Source organism: Tinamus guttatus, unplaced genomic scaffold, assembly GCF_059628265.1.
Source record: "Tinamus guttatus ecotype Peru unplaced genomic scaffold, ASM5962826v1 Tinamus_guttatus_pri_ptg000180l, whole genome shotgun sequence".
NCBI classification, from domain to species: Eukaryota; Metazoa; Chordata; class Aves; order Tinamiformes; family Tinamidae; genus Tinamus; species Tinamus guttatus.
This window is the reverse complement of record NW_028288714.1, coordinates 3,095,369-3,120,665: the sequence shown is the minus strand read 5'-3', so window position 1 is coordinate 3,120,665 and position 25,297 is coordinate 3,095,369. Positions and strand designations below refer to the sequence as shown.

The 25,297-nt window shown below is 37.9% G+C and overlaps 1 protein-coding gene across 1 annotated transcript in view; it reads left to right on the top strand.

Moving 5' to 3' along the window:
* STK24 (serine/threonine kinase 24) overlaps nucleotides 1-25,297 on the top strand; it is a 48,001-nt gene that overhangs the window by 3,314 nt on the left and 19,390 nt on the right. Inside the window, exon 2 of the mRNA XM_088523342.1 lies at nucleotides 10,849-11,079. Coding sequence (XP_088379468.1) covers nucleotides 10,849-11,079 — 231 coding nt within the window. The remainder of the gene's footprint in view (nucleotides 1-10,848; nucleotides 11,080-25,297) is intronic.

Sequence of the window (25,297 nt, the reverse complement as noted above, 5' to 3'; positions counted from 1 at the left end):
ATACAGGTGAAGCAGATTTTCAAATGTGCTTCTATGGCATAATGAGCACTGATAGTGATGGACTGCAGAACTACGGGCTGGAAGTGATTCTTCTGTGTTCCTTTCTTTCCCTGTTTCTCTCCATTAGAGAGAAGAAAGATAAATGCCCCAAACCCTACACTTTTCAGATAAAATATTTTCTTGAAGGGTTTGCTTGTGTTTTCAGGTATGCCCATATGTCAGCTTTGTAAAGTTCCTAAGGCGCTTCTTAGATTGCAACAGAACAAGTTAATGGAAAAGAAATCCACTGAGCGCTGTTAAGTGAAAAGGCACTGTTTTCGGCTTAGGAAATGTCTGAACTGTAAGCTTACAGGAAGAGTATTTTGGGAAGGACTGCTATTTATTTGCTTGTTCTTACTCTGTTCCCTAGCTATTTGCTTTTGGTCACTGTTGGAGACAGTGCCCTGGCCTAGGTGGACTTTTATTCTGATCTCGTGTGTCTGTTTCTTTGTTCTTGAATATTACAAATGTTACTGTCTTCCTTGTAAGGAGAATATGTTATAATAAGCAATGGTTGCAACTGTCTTGTGTGTGAGCTGTGTGTGTTACTCTTTCACAATCATTGGGTTGTTGATTCAAAGTTACTAGTAGACTCTGCTACCTCTCATTTGATTCATCTGTAACACGTGTAGATTAATTCTTCCTGATTCTTTTTTTTGAAAGTTTGTAGTTACTGTTTAACTTACAGTTAAATGTATACTGTTCAGTAACTTTGAGCACTGTATTTGGTAGCTACTTGGACTTTTGAAGTTGTGGCTGATCTCTTCTAAAATATCCAGGGAAGATGTTGGGATTCTCTTGTCTATTACAGGCTTAGTCCTTGGGTGTGAGGGCAAAAGAGTTTTCATCTTTGTGAAAAGAGAGTTGGCATCTTCTGGCTCTGCAGGTAAAACATTATGTCAGGACTCTGCAGCTCATGTCTGGAATTTTTGTTGAGAGCAAGTCAGCTTTTACCAACGCTGAAACTGCTCATATAGGTAAATCAACTATAGCAGGTTCTACTAAATATGTGGATACTGACTCTTTGTTTCTCTCACTCCCCCCAGATCTTGCTGTTATGCATCTGTGGATGTTTTAGAGTTGATTTCCTCAGGATACACTTCTGTGAGTGATTTTGTGGTGGTGTGATTTATCTAACTTCCAAAGAAGTCATTTTTTCAGGGTAAAGCTTCAATTTTGATAATGTTATTAAACCTTAGTGGTGTTGTTTCAGAGACTGCAGTTAAAAAGGAGAGCTGTAGCACTTCTGCTTTCCTTATCTTTAGACTTCCTTTTTTTCCCCCCTAGCCTTTGTAGGCTCTTTTCTGTTATGTCCAGAATAACTGGTAACTATCTCTGTTATACAGACTGCCCTGGCTTTAGGGAGCTCTTGATCAGTAAGTTTTTTTGGATTACCTTATCACCAGGTGAATAGCTGAAGGATTTATTAGGACGTCTTTTGCAAGAAGGGCAACAGTGAATCCTCTGTCTGAATCTGTGTTGGATCCTTTCAGCCGTGTGTTTTGGAGCTGTCCATTTTATGCATACTTCCCAGGCTGACATTTAATTTTACCATTTATATAGGAGTTTTTCTAGTGATCCATGAAGTAGGAAAGGTTGCTCTTGATTTGGAAGGATGAGCTTTTGGATGTCTGTTCCAGTATTAGTCTGTCAGTTACCACATGAAGAATGTCGGCATTGGCCATTCTCTCTTGTCTCACTGGTATTTTTGGCAGCCTCTGAGTGGGTAGAAAGGGTTTCTGTCAGGTGGGCTTTCTCTGCAGGTAAGCAGAGGTGGCTTGTGACAGGTGTATTTTTTAGGTATCCTCATAGACCAGTCTGGCTAGTCAGATGTGACAGGGTCGCAGCTTAACTTTTCACTAAGTCATTTTTTAATAAGCCCTCATCATTGTTCCTGGAGAGACAAAAAGAAACGCCGGTGAAGTAAATGTGTTTACTATGCAATGTGCTATGAGTGGTATACAAGCATTTGGCAGTGGATTTTACACAGTGGTGCATTTTGCATTTCTGAGATAGGAGATTGGCTACATTTGAAAATTTATTTAAATCGTTTTCATGCTTTTTGTCTTCTGCTTCATGCTTCTACACCTCGTAATGATTTGATCCAGAGGTTACTTTTGTTTTGGTATGCCTACCTGCGTTGGTGGAGACCTGCTTAATTAAGTGTACTTGTGTGTGGATAAAAGTGATCATAGGTTTTGATTATATTGGTGCACCCATACCAATTTTATTTGTGAACCCTTCAAATTGAGGGCTGAGATTTCATCTGTGAACATATGTTGATTAGGGGATCTGTTAATTATTCTAAGCCTATGTATGGGTCTGATTGTTAATAACTGAGAAGATACATAGGGAAGCGTCACTTTAATACGTTGAATTTTAGATGTGGAAGGAAAACTTCTATAAATATTTTTAATTCTTCTTCCCATAAAAAGAAAAAAAAATAACTGTACGTTCCGTGAGAACAGTCCCAGAACAATGTTATTCCGGGATTTTTATAACCCATCATTAAAATGTTTTCCCTTTCACTATAGAGAAAGGCTATCTTTATGATGGCCTTCAGATTCCGTATTCTTTTTTTTTTTTTTTTTTTTGGGGGGGGGGGGGTCAGAGAAATTTAACTATGAATGTAGCGATTTTATTTTGACAAAGTTGACAACTCTTAAGCAGATACATGTGGGTTTTTTGACTAATTGAGCTTTGTGCCATCATTAGTAAAAGGTGGTGATGGCATTCTCAAGTCAGTTGTTGCCAGTAAAATCTGTTTGCTTTTCTTAAAGTGTGTTTTAAAGCTTTGGAATATTATCTAAAGCCAAGCTCATATGTTTAGGATGCCTAGGTCTAAAATCAAACAAATGTGGTTTACTCTTGAAGAGATGTATTGAATAAACAGTCTCTTTGTGTTGGGATAGCCTGCGTACTTCACTTACTGGAAGTATCTTTATATGGAATCATTCCCTCTTAGTGAACAAGAGCAGAGCTGAGAATAATTAAATTTTACATTGCACAGGCATCACACTGTTCTAATGTGTTATTTATATTAGTATAAAATTAATAACCTTCTACCATGTAACTGTATAGAAGCTGATGCTTGAAACAGGAAAGTGCTGGGAATAATGGTACTCATATTCTGTTTTTAGTAGTGTTGTTAGGCAGGTTCTTAAAAAAAATTGCATTTTGTTGTCAAAGGAAGATGAATTGAGGATCTCCCCTTTAATTCTGGGAGTGCTGTAGATTCTAAAACACATTGCCCCCCCTCCCTTTTCTGCAATTGGTGTTAATGCAACATCATATCTAAATGCTTCTCATTACTGTTTTTTATTTGGCCATTCATCCTAGTGTTGGGAAATTGGGCAGAGTCACTACTTTCTGGGAATAAGGTATAACTTAGCATATTAAAGGTGTGTTTTTTTAAAGTATTTGTAGATGATTGATCTTTTTAGGAAGTGGGAATGAATGCAAGATATTTTTCCAAGAAGTACTATTTGGTATTCTTTTCCTCAGTTGTTGTTCCTGTTTTGGAATCTAAAATTTACTTTCAATTTTTGCCACTGTGTAATTTTTTTTTAAGTTATGATGGATGGAAGGAAGTAGAAATCAGTTACAGGTAATGAAAATTTTCAGCTACCTTATGTTTACAAAAAATGAAGGGCTTGAGAAGCTATTTAGAAATTTGTTTAATTGGGATGTGTTCTTTCTGAAGACTCATAAAAAACAGGCCTTGGTTGATTTACTGTTAATTTTGATATTGAACTCTTAATACTGTGCATCAAGTAGCTTTCGAAATACAAAATATTGTAGCTTTAAATTGTGACTTCCGTAGGGCCTTAAGGCCCAAAATTGGTGTTAGTTCACTGCAGATTTTGAAACATTTTGAAGATCCATGTTAATTCCTTATTATGAAAGTTAATTTATTATGTTTTTCCACTGGTGGCATTTCTTCCTTGGAAAGAACAACTTGGTTATGGCAGTGTATGTCCTGAATGAGTAATTATAGCATCGAAGGGAGAAAATGAGGAATGTGGAATATATGTTCTTCTTTTTTTTTTTTTTTTTTCCCTCATCTTTGCTTCATTACCAGTGAATTAACTGTATCTTAGTCTTATGCCTTGTTAGAACAAATTCTTTCATATTAGTCTTAGCACCCTTAATTAAGTTGGTGGCTGCTCTCTGTGATGTGTATAAGGTGGCTATCCTAGCTAAACTGCATTTTTATGATTATGAATAAATAAAAGTGGAAGTTGATTCCCTTTGATTCAAATGTTAAAGATTTGTTTTTCAATTTAAAATTGATTAGTGCTTACTTGCTTTAATAATTAGCTACTCCATTAAATATCTTAAATCTGCTAATTGTCAGCATTTTTTTGTGGTTCCTATATATTGTTCATTTCTTTTGTTCATGTTTATGTAGAAATTCCAGGCTATAAGTTCAAGTACCTAATGTTTTGTCCTTTTAGGTTAATGGCCAGCTCTTGGAGAACGTAGGTAGAGCTTGATACAATCGAGTAAAACCAAACAATTTGTCTTTTGCATTCTCTCTGTCATATTTCAGTTTCTCACCAATTACAGGAAGTTGTGCTGTGTATTTTATCAGAGGAAAGGAAGGTCCAGGGAGCGAAAACTGGGCCTTTGCTTCCCTAGAAGAGGTTGTTCCTAACGTTCTGAAATTCTTATTTAAGCATATGTTTTTATTTTCCTTTTGCTATTTCACTTTGTTAGCTCAGGCTCTGTCAGAGATCTAAATGGACTGATTTGGTGCCTTTTAACTGTTTTTAAAATGTATTGCTAATGCTACTGCTTGTGCAGCTAGCTCTGAAAAGGAAAAATTAAGGCTGCTTAATATGTGTCTGTGCTGAGATGAATGGGTTCAAAATCTTTCTTTTTGAGAGGTTGTTAATGATGATGTAGGAAAGCCTTTTTAGTGTTGCTCCAAAAATAGTGCTGCATGAAGAACGGTGCCATCAAAGATGCTAGCTGTTTATATTGGAGTGGCTTTTAGGCCTGAATACCTCTTGGTACTTGAGAAAATGGCTTGTATCAACTTGTTCGCAAGATTTGTGCTGTCTGGTCGTTGTATAATTTAAAATAAAGGAGCAGTGTGCAGCAAGTGTCTGCTTTTGAAAGAAATTCATGTGTTTGTGCCCTGTATTTGCTGTGTGGTTGAACATAACTACAAAAAAGTCATGTTCTTTTATTCTTATTGATGTTAAATACTGCTTGGTCCTAACAGAAAGAAAAAATGGTTGTGCTGTGTCGCCTTTGTTCTTGTGTGGAATTGCTAACATATTATCTGTTCTTTCTTCCTATCAGTTTGTAAGAGGAGGCTAATCGACAACCTGTTTCAGCTAAACTAGTCTTTACTAAGAACAGATTGAGTACTGAAAGTTTAAGATGTTCTACTTGAAGTAAAAATTGGAACAAAGCATGTTTGACTGCTGGGTGTACCAACGCATAAGCCTTGCTGAATTAGAAGAGAATGTAGCCTGGGGAGTTGTAAACAGTGAGTTAGTTACTAAAAAAACAGTATTTCTCATTAACTCTATTTACAGTTTCAATCTATAGCGTTGCTTTGAATTTAAAAGAATTCTGTGAATTAAATTCTCATTGGACACAATCTGAATAAATATTGTGTTTTTTTTTTTCTTTTCTAGGAACTTTTTTTCTCCATTTTCTTACTGTAAAACTAGGTTGATTTTATTTCCTTTCTTATTCCATTTGATTCTTTGCCAATAAAAATAATTCTTGGTGTGGTATCCATCCCCTGCAGGAGGAAGCCGTCCACAGCTATTGCTCACCACCTCCTCCTGCTGTTGTGTACCCTCTTTCTATTTTAAATGGATATACAGATTTTTTTTTTGTTATGTGGTGCAAGTAGCCCAAAAGCTTGGGTAAGAAGCTGATGCACCTTTCTGTATAATAGATATGATGGATATATGCGATAGAGTCAGCGTATCTGCTGTAATCATCTGAAGCTTGTTTTTGTAGTGAAGCTTTTGTAGTGAAGTTTTTGTAGAAGGCTGTAGAAGGCTGATGTTTGTTTTGTGAATGTAACACCTGATAATCATCATATACATCAACAGTGAAAAGACCTGTAAAGATCGGTGGTGGTGTCAGAAGCGCTCTTGTTTGTGTGCTTTTGTTGTTGTTGCTTTTTGTTTCATCCTTTGCTTCTATCCACTGGAAGAAATCTCAGTTTTGGAATGTGGAAGTGTGATGCCTGGCAGTTACCAGGGCAAAGAAGACGCAAGGAAAATGGTGGCCTTAATCTTCTGCCCTGATTCTGAGAGTTTTTAATCTTGCACTATAAAATGCATTGACTTTGCTATTATAAATAATGTAAACTATTAAGCTTCTAGTTAGCCATCCTAGTATGGTTTATTGGTTATAACTGTTTAGAGAAGAAGGGTGCGTGGTAATGAAATTCAAGAAATTAATTTAGTTTGATTTTGAAGTTCTACTCTGGCCACAAATAATCTAAAACATATCAACTTATGTCAGACAGGTTAGATCATAGGCCCATCTAGTCCAATGTTTTGTCTTTGGTGGTGGTCATTGCTGGATGTCTAAGGAAAAATGTGAGAATAGAGCACTTGTGGAAATACATAATGGAAATATCATACCTTGTGATAAATCTTAAGTATTTCAGGAGTCAAAAAAAGATTACCTTAATTGCTCTTTTTTATTCTTACGTTTTTTTTCCCTTCGTTTCTCCAGTCCCTAGGAAATTCATAGAGTGCATAGTCAGCAGCATCCTGTGGAAGTGTGCATCCAGGCTTGTGTGCATATGTGTGAAGAATAGTATGTTTTGAACCCACCATGCTGACTCCTGAGAATGGTAGCAGACACCTGTAACCATAGCCAACCACAAGCCAATTCACCCTGTGGTATTTCATATTCACTAGGAATCTCTGAATCTGCTAGAAATTGTAGCATTTTGGGCTTGATCTGAATAGAGAGTGAGGATATCATAAAAGAGCTAGTTATAGCAGTTTTGAGCTGACAGATTGGAAGCTAATTTGGTAAAATGGAACTATATGAAAAAGGAGGCCTGGAATTATGATTGCTTATTTCAGAAGAACAGACAGAGAAATCGGAGATCTTGAGTAAAATCGTAGTGCTAATGAGCTCAAGGACTTGAACGTGGAGGTAGCTTGCGATTCCTGTAGTAAAAGAGAAAGAAACGGTAGAAAAAAAAACTAGCTTTTTAAAGCTAATGAGATGAATAACCCTTCATGAGCAGAGAATAGAAATAAGAACTAGATAGAGATGGAGAAAAAGACTGATTTAAAGTCATGCGCTAGATCAGGATGAGTAAAGTGAGAAGTGTTTATTTAATCTGACTTGTTTGGATTTTGCTATCTTTATCTGCTGAGCTATTGGGGAAACCAATTCAGATAAGAATTAGAGATTCATAAAAATAAGCCAGCCATGTATAGCACTGTCTACGGCAGGGATGATGTCAGAGTGGATGATGCTGCTGTTTTCTCCAGGATTGTTCTTGACTGCTGATGTTTGGAGAGTAACCTTCACACAAGAAGAGTCAATGCATGCTGTTAAAATTTGCCAGTGACGCAAAATTTAAACACACCCCTTATACGCAAGCGTGTTAGGCCATTACTGAAGAACTACATGACCTTGAGGATTTGAATCACCAAAAATAGCACCAAATGCAAGGTGTCTGATGTAGGAATCACTGTGAAGGACCTTTGCAATAGGATGGGAGTTCATTAATTGGAAATGCAGAGAAGTAGAAAGAGATTTCAGAATTTGTTTCTCTGTGTGTGTTTTTTTAATGATTTTTGTGATATGTGTTTTGTAACAAAGCATCTAGCACCTTATGAATCTACTCCAAAGTGATTGGCATTGTGCAGAAAATCTTGCTGTCAAGAACTGAATGTCCAAAAAGGAGACAGAGGAGTCCTAAAACTTTATTCGAATAAAGGGAGAGTCCACGGGGCATATCCCTGTGGGGTCTCTCAAATTGCTGGGGGACGCAGCCCCCCTTTTATCCTAATTTCCCAACCGAGGGACGCCCTCTCCTTTTCCCCGTTGGCCAAGGTGCTCAGAAGTTACAGCCTTCTTGGCCCGCCTATACCAAACTCCCTGCTTCCCTCCATCTGTTCTCACCTGACTCCTTTGTCCCCCTTGCTGAAGAATGTGAGGGAATTCCCTTATTTCCCTCCTTTGTAAAGGCCCTCAGCTCCTGGCAGATGCTCTTTTGCCCCACTCACTCATGGCTCCGCTCAGTCTCCCCCGTCCCTTTGTCCTGCTCTTCAGCCAGACTGTGGGGGAATCCCCTTATTGGTGAATACACAAACTTGAGCATCCTGCTCAGCATTGTCCTTTTGCAGCAGATGTTGCTCTTCTGCAGCTGCCAGCTGCATTCACACTACCTAGTTACAGTTCTCTTGTATCAGTCCTCTTAATTTTAATATTAGCTGGAAAATACCATATGCTTAGTACAAAAAAATGCATGGAGTCAGCAAAACACAGAATCCCTCAAAAATTTTGCTTGTGTTCTATACAGCCATATAGAAAGAATATTTATGGAGCTATTTATTTGGACTCTGTTGGAAGTCCTTACAAAAACAAGACAATAACTGGGGAGAATGCTTTTCAAGTATTATCTTGGAAAAACAGACAGGAATCAGTCACTCATGTAACTGAGTTTGCACTGGGAATCTGGATGCCTGAACTGTCCATTTCTGAAATAGGGCAGATAGGGCATTTAGAGACACTGGTATTTTTCCAGAAACACAGGTTTCCCGAAGTTTAAGGTACTCGCTTCAAACACGCATTTCTTGGGAATTTTGCCCTTCTCAGAAGGCAGCAGAGCTCTCTTGTAAGCAGCTACTATATCTTTTTGCTCAGAAGAAAGTTCAGGAATCGTAAATTTTTAAACTATTAATTGATTTTACAAATGTTCTGATTTGGGAAGGAAAAGAGTAATATTAAGACCAGGTATTATTGAACGAGTCCTTTTGCAAAGCTGCTATGAAGTGTTGATTAAAAAATTATATAGGAACACTTTTTCTTCTTTTTCTTTTTCCTTTTTTTTTTTTTTTTTTTTTCCCTTCTCCTCCCCTCCTGCTTCCCAGGACATTCAGGAACAGTTTTCTCTGCTTTCTGGAATTATTACACAAAATGTCTGTAAAATAAGTCAGCTACAGTTGTTTATAACCTCCCCAGTCTCATACTATCAGGAGTGCTTGATACTTTGTAAAAAGCAACAGTGTTTCAGGGATTGAGGGAATGAGTACATAGGGCCCACAGATTTAAAATGCTGCTGGCAAGTAGCCTTCTTGCTCTTCTACTTTGTGTTCATATGAACATTTGTGGCACACTGTACTTCTGAGCAGTGCTGTCTTTTTTAGTCTCTCTGGAGGTGGAACACAGATTTTTTCAGGCAGCTGTGATTGGGATCAGTGTGTGATTTACCCAGATACCTTTGTCATGATGCAGTGCTGAGGTTGCTGTGGCTAGGGAATGGATCTAGAGGGCCTGTGTGGATAGATAAAGCATCCCCAGCAGCTTTTTGCAGCCACATCATCTCAGATTATAACACTGTGTGTATACTATATAATTCTGGTTATATTATTGTTAGAGGAGGGACTTGTTTTGGTGAAAGGTAATTGGGTCTGTCGATTGCTTGGCGGTTCTCTGTAATGGCAAAAGATTGATGGAACTTCATGTCATTCATTTTATTTTCTGGAATTGATTTTGAATAGAAGATATTTAGTAAGATGTAAATCAGGAGGAACCTCTTGTGGCTGTGAAATCTTACAGTATGCTTAGAAGAGTGTTTTTGTTAGGACTGGTGTCACTAGAAGTCTATTCTTGGAATGACATCTGAAAACTGTGATCTCTTGCAGCTTGCTTTGAAGTATTAGGAGTAGCAGTGTACTCTGATATTTCAAAGGCCAGATAAGATAGCTTGTGACTATCTGAGTCTGGAGATAAATCCACTAACTTCTTCGGGCCTTTGCCCCTTCATGGGTGATCATGATTTTGTTGTCATGTGGCAGAAATTCCAATTCACCTGTGAAATACATGTGCTTTGTAGCTTTAGGCAAGTTATTTAAAGTTTCTTCTAAAATATTTGCCAAAAATATCTTGGGACTGTGGTGATTAATTATGGAACATTTGAGATGGTAGAGCCGGAATAGACATAAGTATAGGTGAGAGGTGCTTTGTAAGCTAAATTTAATTACTAAAGAGAAATCGTTGGCTGGATGCTCATCTATGGTAACTTGCAAATTTTCTTTTCCCCATTTATGTTTCTACAAAGTTTGGCTAAGTAGTATAAACAAGGTTTATACTTATTTAGACAACACTTCTTTCTTGTATGAGCTTTCTTCTGCACAAGCAATATGTTTTTGTGCATGGATTTCATCCTCCTAAGCAGAAACAATTTTTTAGGGGTGTTTTTAACTTCTGAAGGGAAAGAGTGTGAGAATGTAGTTTATATGCTTTTTTATTATTATTATTAACTGTAAAGATTCCTTGCTATTAGACTAAACAGGTACACAGTGCAACTCATTGTTTATGTACTAAGAGTGATATAAATCCCTCTTGCAGGGACCATGATAAATTGTCACTTTAAAATACAGGAAAAGGTAAACGTTGCAGTATGTGAATGTAAAGTGTGTAGGAAGAACATATTAATTACAGAGGTGGAAAAAAAGAGTAGTTAGAGTAGTTAGATAGGCAGGATGGTGCAAAATATGAAGTATTCTCTGTCTTTAAAAATGTTGCATTTCATTTTAATGTTACAAATTCTGAATAACTTTTCTCTTATGTTTTTAACAGACCCTAAAGGCAGATCCAGAAGAACTATTTACAAAACTGGAGAAAATTGGTAAGGGCTCTTTTGGTGAAGTTTTTAAAGGAATTGACAATCGGACTCAGAAAGTGGTTGCTATAAAAATTATTGATCTGGAAGAAGCAGAAGATGAAATAGAAGACATTCAACAGGAAATCACAGTGCTGAGTCAGTGTGACAGTCCACATGTAACAAAATATTATGGATCCTATTTAAAGGTAAGATGCTTATAGCTGATGGTGGTTTGATTTTTATAAGTAATTTTTTTCCAAGTCATCCGCTTACTATATCTGTTTTCATTGGCAAATTTATGGTTCAGAATTTATTTGAAGAAAAAAGAAGTAATGGACAGAAGTTAATGGAAGAAAATGGAGTGTGTCTTTTGCTCTTTCTGTACAAAAAGAAAGTAATTTGGATAACGCCAGTTTGCTAAGCTCTCAGTAATAATTTAGATTCTCCTGATAATAAAAGGAAGCATCTCATTAATTGCTAATTATTTTCAGAAAACGTCTGAACTGTCAGACAACTAATATCAGCTCTTTTGCTAAGTTTGAAAAATTTTGTCAGCATTTGAATTAGTAGTAATTTTTAAGCCCTTTTTTAGGGAGACTGGACCTAGTCTTGCTCTAAGCAGTTTAAAAGTTAAAACTAAAAAGTTAATTTATCTGTAAAGGCTAGAAAACATGTTAGCCATAAGGTAAGCTAGTGGAAGGGGTTTCCAGTAACTGCCTTTTGGGTCTATTCAACAAGTCCCCTCTCCTCTACCAGTATTAACTTATTTCAGGCTTCTGTTATAATTGTGCCAAATAAAGGTGTGGGTGTGGTTTTGAATTGGCTGAATATAGAGACTACCTTCTATAAGGCAGTGAAACCATTTGGAAGCTTTTGGTACTACATTATTTGGTCAGACTCGATTCCCATCTGGATAGTTTTCTTTTATGACAGTCAGATGGCAAGTCAGAGATAAGAGATTGTTCTCTTGAAAGGTTTTGAAGTTATGAGTAGGCAGAATATACTTCAAAATTGATTTTTCAACTGCTTTTCCCTGTCTAGAAAATTCTACTTTGCTAGAACCTTCATGTTTTTGCTGAAAGGACTGTTTCTGCCCTTTTTTATCTCTGGATTTCTGAGATTTCCATTTGATTCCCCTAAAAAGGGAAATTTTCCCTGACTCCAGGAGATGCATAACTGAAGGGACGCTTTGTCCTTTCCTTTCTATGCTTTGCACCAATCTATATGGACAGCTGTGGATTGTTTCAGACCAAATATCCTGGTACCAGTACTGTACAGAAGTCCTAAGTGTAGCATATATCTATAAAGCATCAGGAGCTGCTTAACGTAGTAATTCAGTAGACTTTTTATCTCTGTATTTCTTCTTGAAACTTCTTGATCTAGGTTGGTACGTATGTGAAGCATGGCATATAGAGAAAGCAAAAGCAGAATTTCTATCCTTGGGGCTGCCTTCTCTCTTAAAGAATAAGAGAAATAGAATACAGAAAAAATAGTTAGGAGTTTGATGGAAATGCTACCTAATTGTTCTTAAAGTACATAATAGTAAAGAGGCTTTAAAAAAAAATCTGTTATCAAAGTTTTCTGCAGGCAGCAGTGACAACTGTTTGCCGAGTGAGAGAGAGGAGATCCTAGGGCTGAGTGGCTGCAGTGGGTCTAATGTGAACGCTGGATGTGTCAGAGGTGATATTGGTGCCTGTTGCTTTGAGGCAGGCTTTCAGGATCCTCCTGTCAAGTGCAGTAGTGTGAATTTTATTGTGAATTTTGCAGCTTGATGTAGTCATTTTCTAACAGACTGCACAATGGCTAGCTAAGGCTTAGTTACTGATAGCTACAGGAGGAGCATTTAACTTTTTCTAAATGTACAGCTAGTCATTTTTTTCATTACTTCACTGCTCTATAAGTATGTATCTTCTATTTCAAGGCACTTTTGATTGAGTGTTAGAGAACTTTTGAAGAACAGTCTTAATTTGTACAGTTAAAAATTAATGTGCTGGAATTATGCGATATTGAAATGCCAAAACTTTGTAGATGAAACAGTATGTGTTGTTGTAACCTTTTAAAGTAAGGTTTAGTTCTCTTATTGGATACTAATGCTGTGTAATAACTTAGAGATATATTTAAGAAGGAACGTATTAACATTTAAAGGAATAGGCTAAGAAAGAATCTAAGCTTACTTGCTGTAGAACTGTGCTGGGTTTGCAAGCCAGGACAGGTATTTGTAGTTCTAAGAGTCTCATCGTCATCTGACTCCCTCCGTCACCAGGAATGTTCTGTATGCTAATCTTCCACATTATGAGCAATCAGAAGACATTATTTCTTACATGTTTGTATGGTTTAGCACTAGTCACAACAAGAAAACAATTATTTTTTTCTCACCAAATGAACTACTTGAAAGTGAGTAAGTAGACAAACTGTAAGATCTTCGAGTGTTTTGCCAGCCACCACAACAGTTGTAGTGACAGCCTTTATTGGGAAGATTGGGAGTTTGAAGCATCTGCCACCCTTCAGAAACAGGAATCTCGTTCTCCAAAACCCGTGCAACATGGTGCAATGCTGACCATGTACCTGCTGGATCTTGGCTGGAAAGAGGTACCATTTGTAGAGAATTCTTAAATTGATTTTCTGTAACTCATGCATGGCAGACAAATAATTTCCTTTACTCTTTCCTTTACTCTTTCCTTTTCTCCTGAGTATTCCTATATCATATCAATCAGGAGGGAGTAGGTTTGTGAGTTCTTCCGAATTTTATTTTCTTATAACAAGTTCCAAGGTGCTCAAAAAGAATTTCTACCCCATCTGGGACTTTGATTAATATTCCTGTCCTTTTCCAGGAAAAAAAAAAAAAAAAGTTTGTGTGGTAACAGAAGACCTGTCCTGATGTCTTTTAAAATGTTTGACAGATTTTAAGATTCATTCTGTATTCTCAAAAGTGGTTGATAGGCAGTGTCTCACCTCATACATTTTTAAAGAATCTTGAGGTAGACTGAATATCTAAACACCTAGAATTTTTTTTTTAATGTGAATCATCTGTCTCTGAGAAATCCTTCTTGTTCTGCTCTGGGTCTATCCCGTGCCAGACTTGCCCCAGTTGAGCTGCATGATCCTACTTGCCTAGTGTGTTGAGGAATTTGCTGTGTGAAGTTTTATAAGGGGTGTGTGATACTGCTGGCCTTGCCTGAGGCCTCCCCTTTTCTTCGGATGTGGTTTGTGAGAAGAGTTTGTCAAGGTTGTGGTGTCCACTCTTGAGTATACGTGGAAGGTTAATTTACATTGAGTTTATGGTAATTATTTTTGTCCTAGAAATTTGCATTTTAACTATTTTTACCTACTTTCTATCAGAGTACTATATTCAATTTTGCCATGCTGAGTTTTCTTACTCTTTTTTTTAATATTTCAAATATTCCAACTTTATCTTTTTGGAAATGTGCTTGCCTGTCTCAATTATTTTTAAATCCAGGCACTAAGCAATATGTGTGAAGTATTACAAAACTCACTTTCCATGCAAAAGTAGTATGAGAAGTATGAGAAGTAGTGTGAGCCTGCATAGAGAAATCCATTCCCTCTAGACTGTCATTTGTTATTTGAGGCTTATGTGCCAGCGCCATGGTCGGAGTTTGGTTGAGTGGAGCAATAAGCAGCAGTGGGCACTAATTCAGATTGTTACTTTGGTTATGAATTAATTTGAGGAAGCCTTTATACAAAACAGAAATTCAAGTAGTCAACTACTTTCTAGAGCCACCTTTTAAAATTGCAGTGGTTTTTATGTTCCCCTTTTACTAGGACAAAGAGTTTCTGTGTCTGGTAGGACATCAGTAGAGTGTTACTCTTGAAGCACGTATCAGTGGCAATGTTTACGTGGACGCGTATAGCTCAAGGGAATACCCTTCCTCATCTGCCATGGCCTGTCAAAAACCTGTATCCGTGTTTCCCAAAGAAGCTGGAGTGTGTGAGGAGCACCCCACTGCTCCTCAATGTGATGGAATGCTCCACAGAGAGAAGAATAACATCTCTTATAAACTCATTTATACTCTTATAAATATCTTACAAAACTCACTTACTTAGACTCTCTGGTTCTGTTGCCTTACTCAGATTTTAAGTGACGATATTCATTGCTTCCTTTGTGATAGCATAGAAATTCCTTGTGCTTCTTTTTGGTTTGTATTTTTATTAAATTTTCTGAAGTTGTCTACTCTCTCTTCTGAACTTTGCCCACTATACCTCTTTAAAAGTATTGCTATGCAATCTTTTGTTACAAAAAAAAAAAAAAAAAAAATCTATGGGAGTCTGTCCGCTCATTTTTATGCATATTATTCGGCTTTTCCCCTCTTGAGATTAGTTTAATTTTTTCTAAAGTTGCTTCTTTTCTTCTTTATTGGTCAAGTGTTTTTTTTTTTTTTTTTGGAATTTGTTGTAATTCCCAAATGGTAATGCCTCTCTGATACTTTTCCTGTATTTTTAATAAGAAATTTCATCACTGCTTTGTCATAACCCTATAATATTCTGGTATTTCTTTTGGTCTTGAGTTGTTTTTAAAAACATATAGAAGATAATTTATTTCCTGTTTTCTTTTATCTTTAAATAGATGAAGCATAAGATTTAAATTAAGCTCAGGCTTTTATATCTGTGTGTGTGTGTGTATGTCTCTGTAATATGTAAGATGAGATTTTTATATATATATATAAACCTAAGGATAATGTGTGTATGTATAAAGAAAAAAGGATACATGTTTTTAATTCACTGTCTTAGATGTCTAAATATACAGATAGATGTAAAGATAGGGCGAATGATCACAATATATTCTCAGTGTTCAGTATAACCAGATACCAGTGATACAAAACCACTATTGAAACTAGGTCTGTAACATGCATTTTTAAAAGAAGTATAATCCCATGGTTCTTCATTTCTCAGCTGTATTTTTCTTTGTGCTTTTCAGCAAAAAGCACTTTGTGCTTTTCAGATATCATCTCTTGATCTGTTTGAACATCTTGACCCAATGAGGACGTCATTTCACACGCCCTTTCTCCTAGACAATTTCCCATTATGTAAAAGTATTTTAAGGTAAAAGTAATTTTTGAAAAGAGCTGACCCTAGGTTCCTGAAGGACAGATGCTGCTCACTTGCCTTTTGGTATTTATGTGTGTATCAGTTATTTCTGTTTTCAGGACATAATACACCCATTACTTTAAGCCATGCTGGTGTTTCTATATATTGCAAATAAATAAAAAATAATTTTTAATCAATTTTTTATGGGTGACACAACATACCCTTATGAAATAAAACATCCTACTTCTATGAAGTTTGATTACCTGGGCTCCATAGAGTGAGTTTAGGCAATTGGAATCTAGAAGTAGTGATTTAAAAAAGCAGTGATTCTGAAAGTAATTTGTAGTTTATCTTAGGTTACGAGCTGAACCGGAGGCCTGTATTGGCCAGGGCCTGGTGCAGAAGGCAGCAGCAAGGCCAGTTCAGCCTGGCTGAAAATGGCACGAAGTCCGTGAAGAGCTTCTGGGACAAGAGAAGTTAGCCAGTGACTTGATACATATATAAAATTTTTCCTTTTCCTTTTTTAAGTGCTAATAATTCAATGATCTTTTTAACCCAATAGGTCAGGATAAGGTAAGATATAATGGCTGAAAGGTTAGGCTAAGCAGATTTCAACTGGTAATAAAACTTTTTTTTTTTTTTTTAATGAAGGTAGCATAAATATTGGAATAGCTTACTTTAGGTGGGTTTTATGTCATTGAAGTTTTTTTTTTTTAACATCATTATTTACTGAATTTAAAGTTGTTTAAGCTTTCATGCTAAAGCTCAGGTGTGCTGGGTATTATGTCATGTTAAAGCTCAGGTGTGTGTGGATATTTTGGTTATCTGCTAAAATGATATTAGTTATTTAATTTTGAATGCAGGCATTTACATGTGGCTTCAACGTGCTTTGAGTTAATGTCCTTTAGCTTCATGCATTTAATTGGTTTATTTCAACTTTTCTGAGTGTCTGCGCCTGCTCACCAGCACTGGCGTAGAGGAGCAGAACGATGCCTCTCTTCGCTGTCCACAGCTCCTGTGAGCTAACGTCGGGCTGGAGCATGTGGAAGAGGTGGTGAAAGCGTTTGTGTAGTGGTTCATTTAGGCTCTTGGATCCAGTTAGACTGTATCTATTTGATTTAAAAAATAAACTGAAAGCTTAGATCAAGGCAAGAGACTATGAAGGAACCTATGAGCTCTCTCTAGCATGGATGTTTTTCCTGTTTTCATAGTAAAAATTAGTTGGTCCCTTATTTGAGAGGTAGTTATTGAACCTTTGTTGCATGCGCTCTTTGCTTCTTGAACGTTTGCCTGTAGCTGTGCTCTTTAGTGAGAAAGGAGTCCCATTTGCCTTGTCTTCATTCAAAGACAACTGTTTTCATTGTGACTCTAGAAATTTTTTTTTCCAGAATCTGCATTATATTATCTTTCTATCTGAGTGTGGAAAAATCTATGTAGTGAAAGGTAGTGAGTTCAGGACTTTTCTTATGTATGAATGTAATCGATTCTGAACTGTAGCTCTTCGTAAATAGTTCTTTCTATATGAACATACTGATTTTTGGGGGGCATCAGTAATACATCTCAGAGAAATGAGTTTCTGTTAACTGTATTTTGTATTAGCCAACATTTAGGTACTTAACCTTGCCATGTCGTTTTGATCTGGAACTCTCTACATTTAAAGCAATGTAAAACATCCACCTTTTTTTAGAAGAAATATGTTTGCGGTTTTTATGATGATGCCCTAAAAGCTAGTTTGTGGTATTAAAATTACAGGCTTCTGTATGCTATGAAATATTCCTGTGCATAATTTCACATATGGTGATAACTGCCTTTCAGCTGATCTAGAAAGTAGCTGCCGCTGAAATGGGCAGTCTTGCTCCACACCCTGTTTCTGTGTTTCTGCTACTTCTCATGCACTGGCCCTGCAGGCTGCAATATGACTTGTTTCATGGGGAAAACTAGTCCATCAGCATCTTTCTCCTTCCTTCCAAAAAAACCCAGCCTTTGGAAGGACAGACCCCAAGCTTGGGCCGATTGGCCAGTTCATATCTGTGGCTTCAGCACTGCCGGGGGTCCAGTGCAAAAGGAGAGGTGGAAGGGGATGGCCCGGTGACTGGGAGTTGGGGGACAGCAGGACAAGGCTTCTTGGTAACAGCTGCATTACCTGTGAAAACAAAGCCTTGTATTTCATCTTGCCACACAGATCCCAATGACACAGCACTGCTTTGTAAAAGTATTAAGTGTCCTTTGGTGTCTTGCGTCTTACCTGCTATATTGGTTTGCTGCTGGTCTTTGAAATACGTGAGAAAGGAGTGTTTGGAGGTGCAGCTTTAATCAGCTGCTACTGAAAGAGGAAGTGCAGCTCTGCTCTGCACTTGCCTGTCTCCTTCACTTCCCTGCCCTAGGAGTAGGGGCTTTTTGAGTCTTCAGAGAGGTGGTTCAGCTGGCAGGAGATTGACTGCTTTTGTGCAAGGTGAGGGGACAGGAGAACACGGCATCCTGCACTGCTGGTTCCGTTTGCTGTGAGTTTTTATGGGAGCGTGCTGCTGAATCGCCACTTATGAGCTTTATTTTAGGAAGCCAGTGCTGCTGCTGATCACACGTGTGTGTTTGTGTCCTGCTTCAGGTAGATCAGGTCCACGGTCTGGTTTCCCATGTAGTGGTTGTGCAAAGAGGGCTTCTGGAACAAGGAGGGATATATGTGTGTGTCAAGATATTGCAGCTAGCAAGAATACAGCCTACAGCCCAACTATTCATTTATTGATCTGCTCTTAGGGAGAACCTCTAAAACATTCACTGTTTTGGTTGAAAATGTTGCTCATTATACATCACCATCAAAATCTTGCCGTTTATCTTAGGTAGTTATTATGTGTGTGTTGTATCTTTGGTGTTATATTAGTTTAACTGCTCAGTTAATTTTCTTTTATAATTTTGAAATATCAAGGCATTTATACAGTTCTCTGGATCAGATAAATCCTACTACTTCTTTGTACAATCTCAGCGGAAATGTTTGTTTAAGCAGAGAAGTCACATGCTTTATGCACCCAGAATATTATCTGATGGCATGTTATAGATAACTAAGAAGCTTATTAAAATAGCTGAATGTACAACTCTTAGAAGCTGTTACTTTGAAAGTTGGTTAGGGACTCTAAACTAGGAGACATCAAAAGAAAACAAGTTCCACTGGAAATAGGCTTTAGTACTGTCTCAGTTATAAGCCATTGCATTTTGTGTGTTCAGGAGTCAGTGTTTTTAAGCTGTGAAGGTTTGTTTCTCTTTCCATCTTCTTTTATTATTATGCTACTAATTTTTTAAGCAATTGCATAGAAGTTAAGATTAGCTAGTGGTTGGAGATGCTTAGATTTTTTCCCTCTTCTATTTCTTGAACAGTTTCTTGAAACAGTAACTTCAAAAAGAAAAACAAGGTGAGGGAAGCAAAATGGGCATGACTAGAAGGTGTTTATAGATGTTATTAGCTATTAAGACAGGAGTTGTGTGGTGGAAAATGGAAAGTAGAAAATACTAAGGGGACTTACAGCAAAACGATGTGTTTGCAGGAGTTGGAGTGATGAGCTTGGTGTAGGTGTATGCTGAAAGCCTGGAGTGATTCTAGAGCTGGTATTTTCTATTTCAGCAGGACAGGTTTTATAGAAAGGAGACTGACCTATGAATGTTCCGTGTAAGTGTAGTGGGATGTAACAGTGTAACTGTGAAACATAAAGTGAAAAGAGGAAATGAAAACTCTCAAACTGGAGATAGGGAAGGCAAAAAGACCTTAGAGCTGTATACACAAGTGGTAAAGGAGATTGAACTAATGAGTGCCTTGCAATTTGTGCAAAGAAATAAATTCGTGAGAAGTATATGCAATTATGCCTGAATTCTCATCTGACTTGCTGTGCTATAAACAGAAAGAGATATAAACATTAGTGCAGTTGTTTTCTGGACAGTGAGAGGAAGGAGTTCTTGTGTTTTTATATGGGTAGTTTGGTGTCTGATCTAGGAAGGAATAATTCAGAAAACTTTGAAGTTTTATTAACATAAGCTGCTCCAGTGAAATAAATTTAGCAACTGTAGGTGCACACAGGATGATATTTTGATAGGGTGAGGAGAAAGAAATACTAATGCCAGTATTTATTGGATGGCATTTTTTTTTCCCAGATAGAAAACTTATTCATCCAATAAAAAGAGAGTTTACAAGAAACTACCTTTTAACTTTTGCTACTTTTGTAATGCAATTCATCTGGAAGAATGAATTCTGTAAAATCATGCTGATGTGCTTCAATTCTGATTTCTTATTTGGGGCTTTGGGGAATTTATTAATAACTGTGTCTTACTGAAATTCACTGCCATGTAAAACTTGGATTATGGAGGTGTTCAGTGTTGTGTATTGCCTTCTTGGTGAATAGAAAAATGCTGAGATTTGGCATATAACTATATGTAAATCACATGTTAATCTTTGAACATACCTTTAAATAGATTTTTCTGGGAGATTGCAGTCACTTTTTTTCCCCCAATAAAATAGGGCCTGGATAGGCTTGGCTACCGAACAGTTATTTGTCTGGTGAACAAGGAAGAGAGGAATGAGTTTTGTCAGTTTTTAGGTAGTAAAGACTTACCTTGTAAAAGAGGAATGTTTATAAGGGTCAGGGCTTTTTACCACCTTCCTCCCCTCTCTCTCATTTTTTTTTTCAGAAGGCCAAGGAAAGTTAGATAAATGTGGATGGGAGGGGAAAGACTGTGGACTCATGCACACTTGCAATGTTCCAAAGAAGTGCTTAGCCAGGCCTTTAGGAAGTTAAATGCATGCAGTTCTCTAATGGTTCTGCAGGTTTCTGGTGTTCCCTAACTAGGAACCAGTTTTGCAGCCAATACAAGAAATATGTGTCTGGGTGATTCTACTGTAAGATACACTGGGAGAGAAGGGTTGTAAACCAAGAAGAATTTGGAGCTCTAAGAAATCTTGTGTTTAACATGATGTGCCTAGGCCCATGACAACTCAGATTCAGCTCTGTGATGGAAAGGCATGTGCCCAGGAAATGTGCCAAAAAGGCTGAGAATGTTGGACAGTAGTAGAGCTGAGTCAGAATAAGGAAAATATGGAAGTCGTGTTTCTGCGTGCTGACATCCAAACATGGAAGTCTGCTAGATGCCCTGCAAGAGGAGTCTCTATCGGCTGTAACAGATCTTTAGCTTTGCAAAGCAAGTAGCAGTGCGAGTTATTTTACTAGAAGTAAGCAAATTGTTTTACTAGTAGTTTACTGCTGAAAGGATGCATTTAAGGTTCAGTTGCTTACTGCTGTGGCAGTTGCAAGAAGTAATTGCCAAATAGTGACCCACTGTCTTGGTTTGACTAGTATGTATGTATAGAAATGAAAAAGTGATCTGTTTCCTTGATCTGAAGAATGCAGGAACTTCATAGTGTTGGAAAATGAAGTGATTAAAAAGGCACCTTTATATATACATAAATATATATATACACACACATACACACGCATGCAAGTCTAATACTGTACGCTGAGGGCATCCGGCTTTAGTCTGAAAAATCATGTTGCCTGTCTCTTTCGTGGAGTGCATAGTGTCCAAAATGGAGTGAGCATTTCTTTCTTTAGTCTCTCTTCTGCATTGGCTGCCCAGCAGGTCTCTTTTTCTATTTTTTTTTTTCTCCCCTCTGTGGTTGAACATGTTAGATGGCTGACAAACCTTAACAAAAGGACCTAAATGCGCCACATGCAAAACCACACTGATTTCTTTGATTGCAGGGACCTTTTGGCCAGCTTGCAATAAGGACTTGTGTTTAGAAGAGAACCTTTGGGCTCACCTGTACCTCCCTCCCCCCAAAGGGATGGCAGCCCGAGGACAGCTAGCATTCATCCTGCCGCCAGGAGACTTCAAAGGAGGTAAGCGCCTCAGAAACGCTCCCCAGACAGACTGCTTCTCATCCGTCCTGCCCCCCGGTGTGGTAATATTCTTCAGCAGAGCACAGCCCTTTCCTCAAGGTTTGTGTTTGTTGCTCCTTTGTGAAAGTCTTTTGAGAAGTCCTTGAGGCCTCCTCAGCTGGTTGCAGTGCCACTAATATTTATGGCATTGCTGCTATAGCCCTTGTCCATTTGCTTTGCCCTCAGTACAAAGGAAGAAGAATCTTTCTTCCTGAGCTTGTACTTGGACACGTGCTCCTCTGCTCTCCTTGTTTTTTATGTTTCAGATCAGAATCAAAACTTGTACTTTCTGACTTGATGATCCTTAGGAATAAAGTTAGGGAAAACACTCCGCTTGCTCTCTATAATCTTAAAGGGATGGCTGAATAATTTGTTAATACATAGATGTTTTCCACCCAATTCTTTGTGTGTGTTTAGATTTCTAGAAAGCATTATCTCACAAAGATGCTACAGAAACAAAATACTGCATTTCATTCTTCTGGAGGGAAATATTTCCTTCAGGATTTTTTTTTTCTTCTCAGATGATACTGAGGTGTAATACAGTTGTTTATATCTTCTAAATGCCCATGGAATACATATATATATATATATATATATATATATATATATATGTATGTATGTATGTATAAATGGAAAACTCAATTTAAAAGAAACAGATGTGCTAAGTGTAACAAGATGTTAAAAATTCAGACACAGAGATCCCACATTAGCCTTTTTAGCCTTTTTTTTTTTTTTCCTCTCCTTGCAGGCAGATAACTCATAGCAATGCTTAGCTCTATTTTTCTTGTTCTTATTCTAGCATTTCGTGAATCACACTAAAAGAAGGGCCAGAAACAAGAGGAAATTTATTTTATTTTTTGTGAGAATATTTGGGATTAGAGTAGACGACTTAATGAGCCTGAGTTCTGTTTCCTGAACAGCTTTCTATTAGGGATGTGGATTTGGAGAGTGTATTGGGCACTGCAACCAGTTAAGCTATCTCTGTTACTAACTCCTGTGGTTGCAGGTACCCGATTAACAACAACTGTGTCACAAAAAAAAGTATATTATTTATTAGTTTAACATTTTTTTTCCTAACCTAAAAAAGCTTTCTAGCTATGTCAAGTACTTTTGATAATGGCCTTCTAACTTTCTTATTGGGCTCTACTATATAAATATAAAAGATCTATAGATTGAATTCTGAATAGATTAAGGTAGTTAGGAGGAAGGTTGTCCTATAAGCGTGACACCTAGTTCTTTTCCAAAGCTATGTGAATGTAGGTTTACCTGCGGATGTTTTCAACAACTTATAGACCTTCCAGATTTTGTTTTAAAAAAAAAAAGTGGCCTTCCTTACCACATTGTCAAATTAGCTTGTTTTTTGCTTGTCTGTTTTCAGTAGGGTTTTTTTTTTAATGTTGAGACTTCTGTTATTGTTGTCAGCTCTCATATTTTCATTGGAAAATTTTATTTTTTTATCTCGCTTCTAAATTTCAAGTATAGTTTCATATATATATAATCTATCTATATATATATCAGGCATTGCTCAGGTATAAATTTTTGATTTTTTTAATCTTTTCTTAGTATTTAACTTTCCAGGAGATACTTTGTCTATAGCCCCTTCTCTATTTTTTCACATTTTTTTTTTTCCACAAAAGCTGAGCAGATATTCAAATTCAAAGAAGGAAATGTTCACAGATCTGCAGATCTCTTTCAGGGGATTATTCTGGTACTTACCTCTACAAGAGGTAATTGAATAACAAGAGTTATTGAATCTGCCAAATAAGCAGGAGTACCATGATGAAACTGATTGCCAGGTTCTTTCTGTTTCTGTAAGACAAGCTAAAGAGAATCACAGACATAGTTTATTTTTAGAAAGAGGTTGCCCTCTTCAGTGAGTAGGTGAGAAGGAAATCAAGGCTCTTTATTTACTTCATTTGAGCTGCTTTCTAGTATCACTGAAAGGCTTTAAAAATAAGTTTATGCATACTCTTCTAGGGATTCAGCAAAGAAAGGGTCAAGGCTCAGAATTTAAAGTCTGCTTACTAGTCTTTAATGAAATATCTGTCATAAACATACATTGGGAGTGCTGGCTGTATGTGGGAGATGTTATTTGGAGGCTCTGGGGTTCTTGAAATACTTGGAGAATTCTTTTTGATGGTAAATCTAGTTATTTCTGTGTAATTTTTTCCTGGAGGGAGCTTTTCAAAGTGGTGTTCTTTTTCTTTGAAGCCTTTCATGTGGGATTCCTGAAGGCCAGTGGTCATGCTGTGAGCAAGCCAGATAAGGGCAGAAGGGCGCCAGACCTAGATGAAAGGGCAGAAGGGCGCCAGGCCTAGCTGAAAGGGTGGAAGGACTGCTGACTAAGAGATAAGGAGATCTTGCGGAGAGTCAGATAAGGAGGCAAAGAGTTGACGCAAATAAGAGCTAACCTATCCTGAGCTCAAGCCTTGCAATATGCATGAACCTAATTAAGTTGTGTATAAGAGTGCACACTGAATGTTCAATAAACGAGTCTTGTCGATGACCATATGGTGTCGCAGTCTCCCTTTCTCCTACAAATGGTGACCCCGACGTGATGCAACGAAGGGCAATCCTCTCTCGGACAGAAAAGAAATCGGGAGAAGGACGCACCACGGTGGAGAAAGTAGGAGTTGGGTCCTCTGCAGCCAGGACGGTGCAAATCCGCCAAGCAAACGCTGGAAGGACGGCACCCCCGAAGATCATATAGATGGTTTCGGGCCATACGCGCCACCGGAGCCTGGAGAGCTGCAACAGCGCGCTGACGTCAGGAATGGATAGGCAAGTGGCGTATGAATTATTTACCCGTACCTTACAACAATGTAACGTACAGGGAATTGACTTAAAGAAAGAATTACCGGGATTATTAGCCTGGGGGTATGCGAAAGGTTGCTTTATTGTCCCACATACAGTGCATGAGTTATCAGAGTGGCGAAAACTGGGTGATAAGCTATGGGATGCAATGTTAGATGATGATAAGACCATGGTGAAGCAGGGATTGTGGAAGTCCTACGGAAATTTGGTGAATAGGCTCGTGCAATCCCTGGAGCAAGCTACTGATGAACAGGCCCTCTGCAAGCTTTTGATCTGGTGCAGAGAGAATGGGTTCAAAGCCGAGCCCCACCTAGTATTCAAATCCGATGTGAAAACAAAAAGCAAAGTGGCCGCCGGAGTCACGGCAGCCTTTGCGAGCGCTTCAGGACCGGGACCGCCACGCCACCGACAACCGCTGGTGTTTGGAGATCCATCGCCAAAACCCCCCAACCTGCACCTGTAGCACCTGCACCATCTGCGCCCCCACTTCCGGACCCCCTGTCGAGCCTGAGGAACAGCCCGGCTGGGTCCAGGACTTGTTGAATCGCCTTGAAAAATTAGAGAAGGGGGCCGGGGAAGAGAAGGCGAATGAGATCAAGGAGACTGACGTTGCTGAGGGCTTGACAACAGCCAGGGGGGAGGTGCAGGGGAA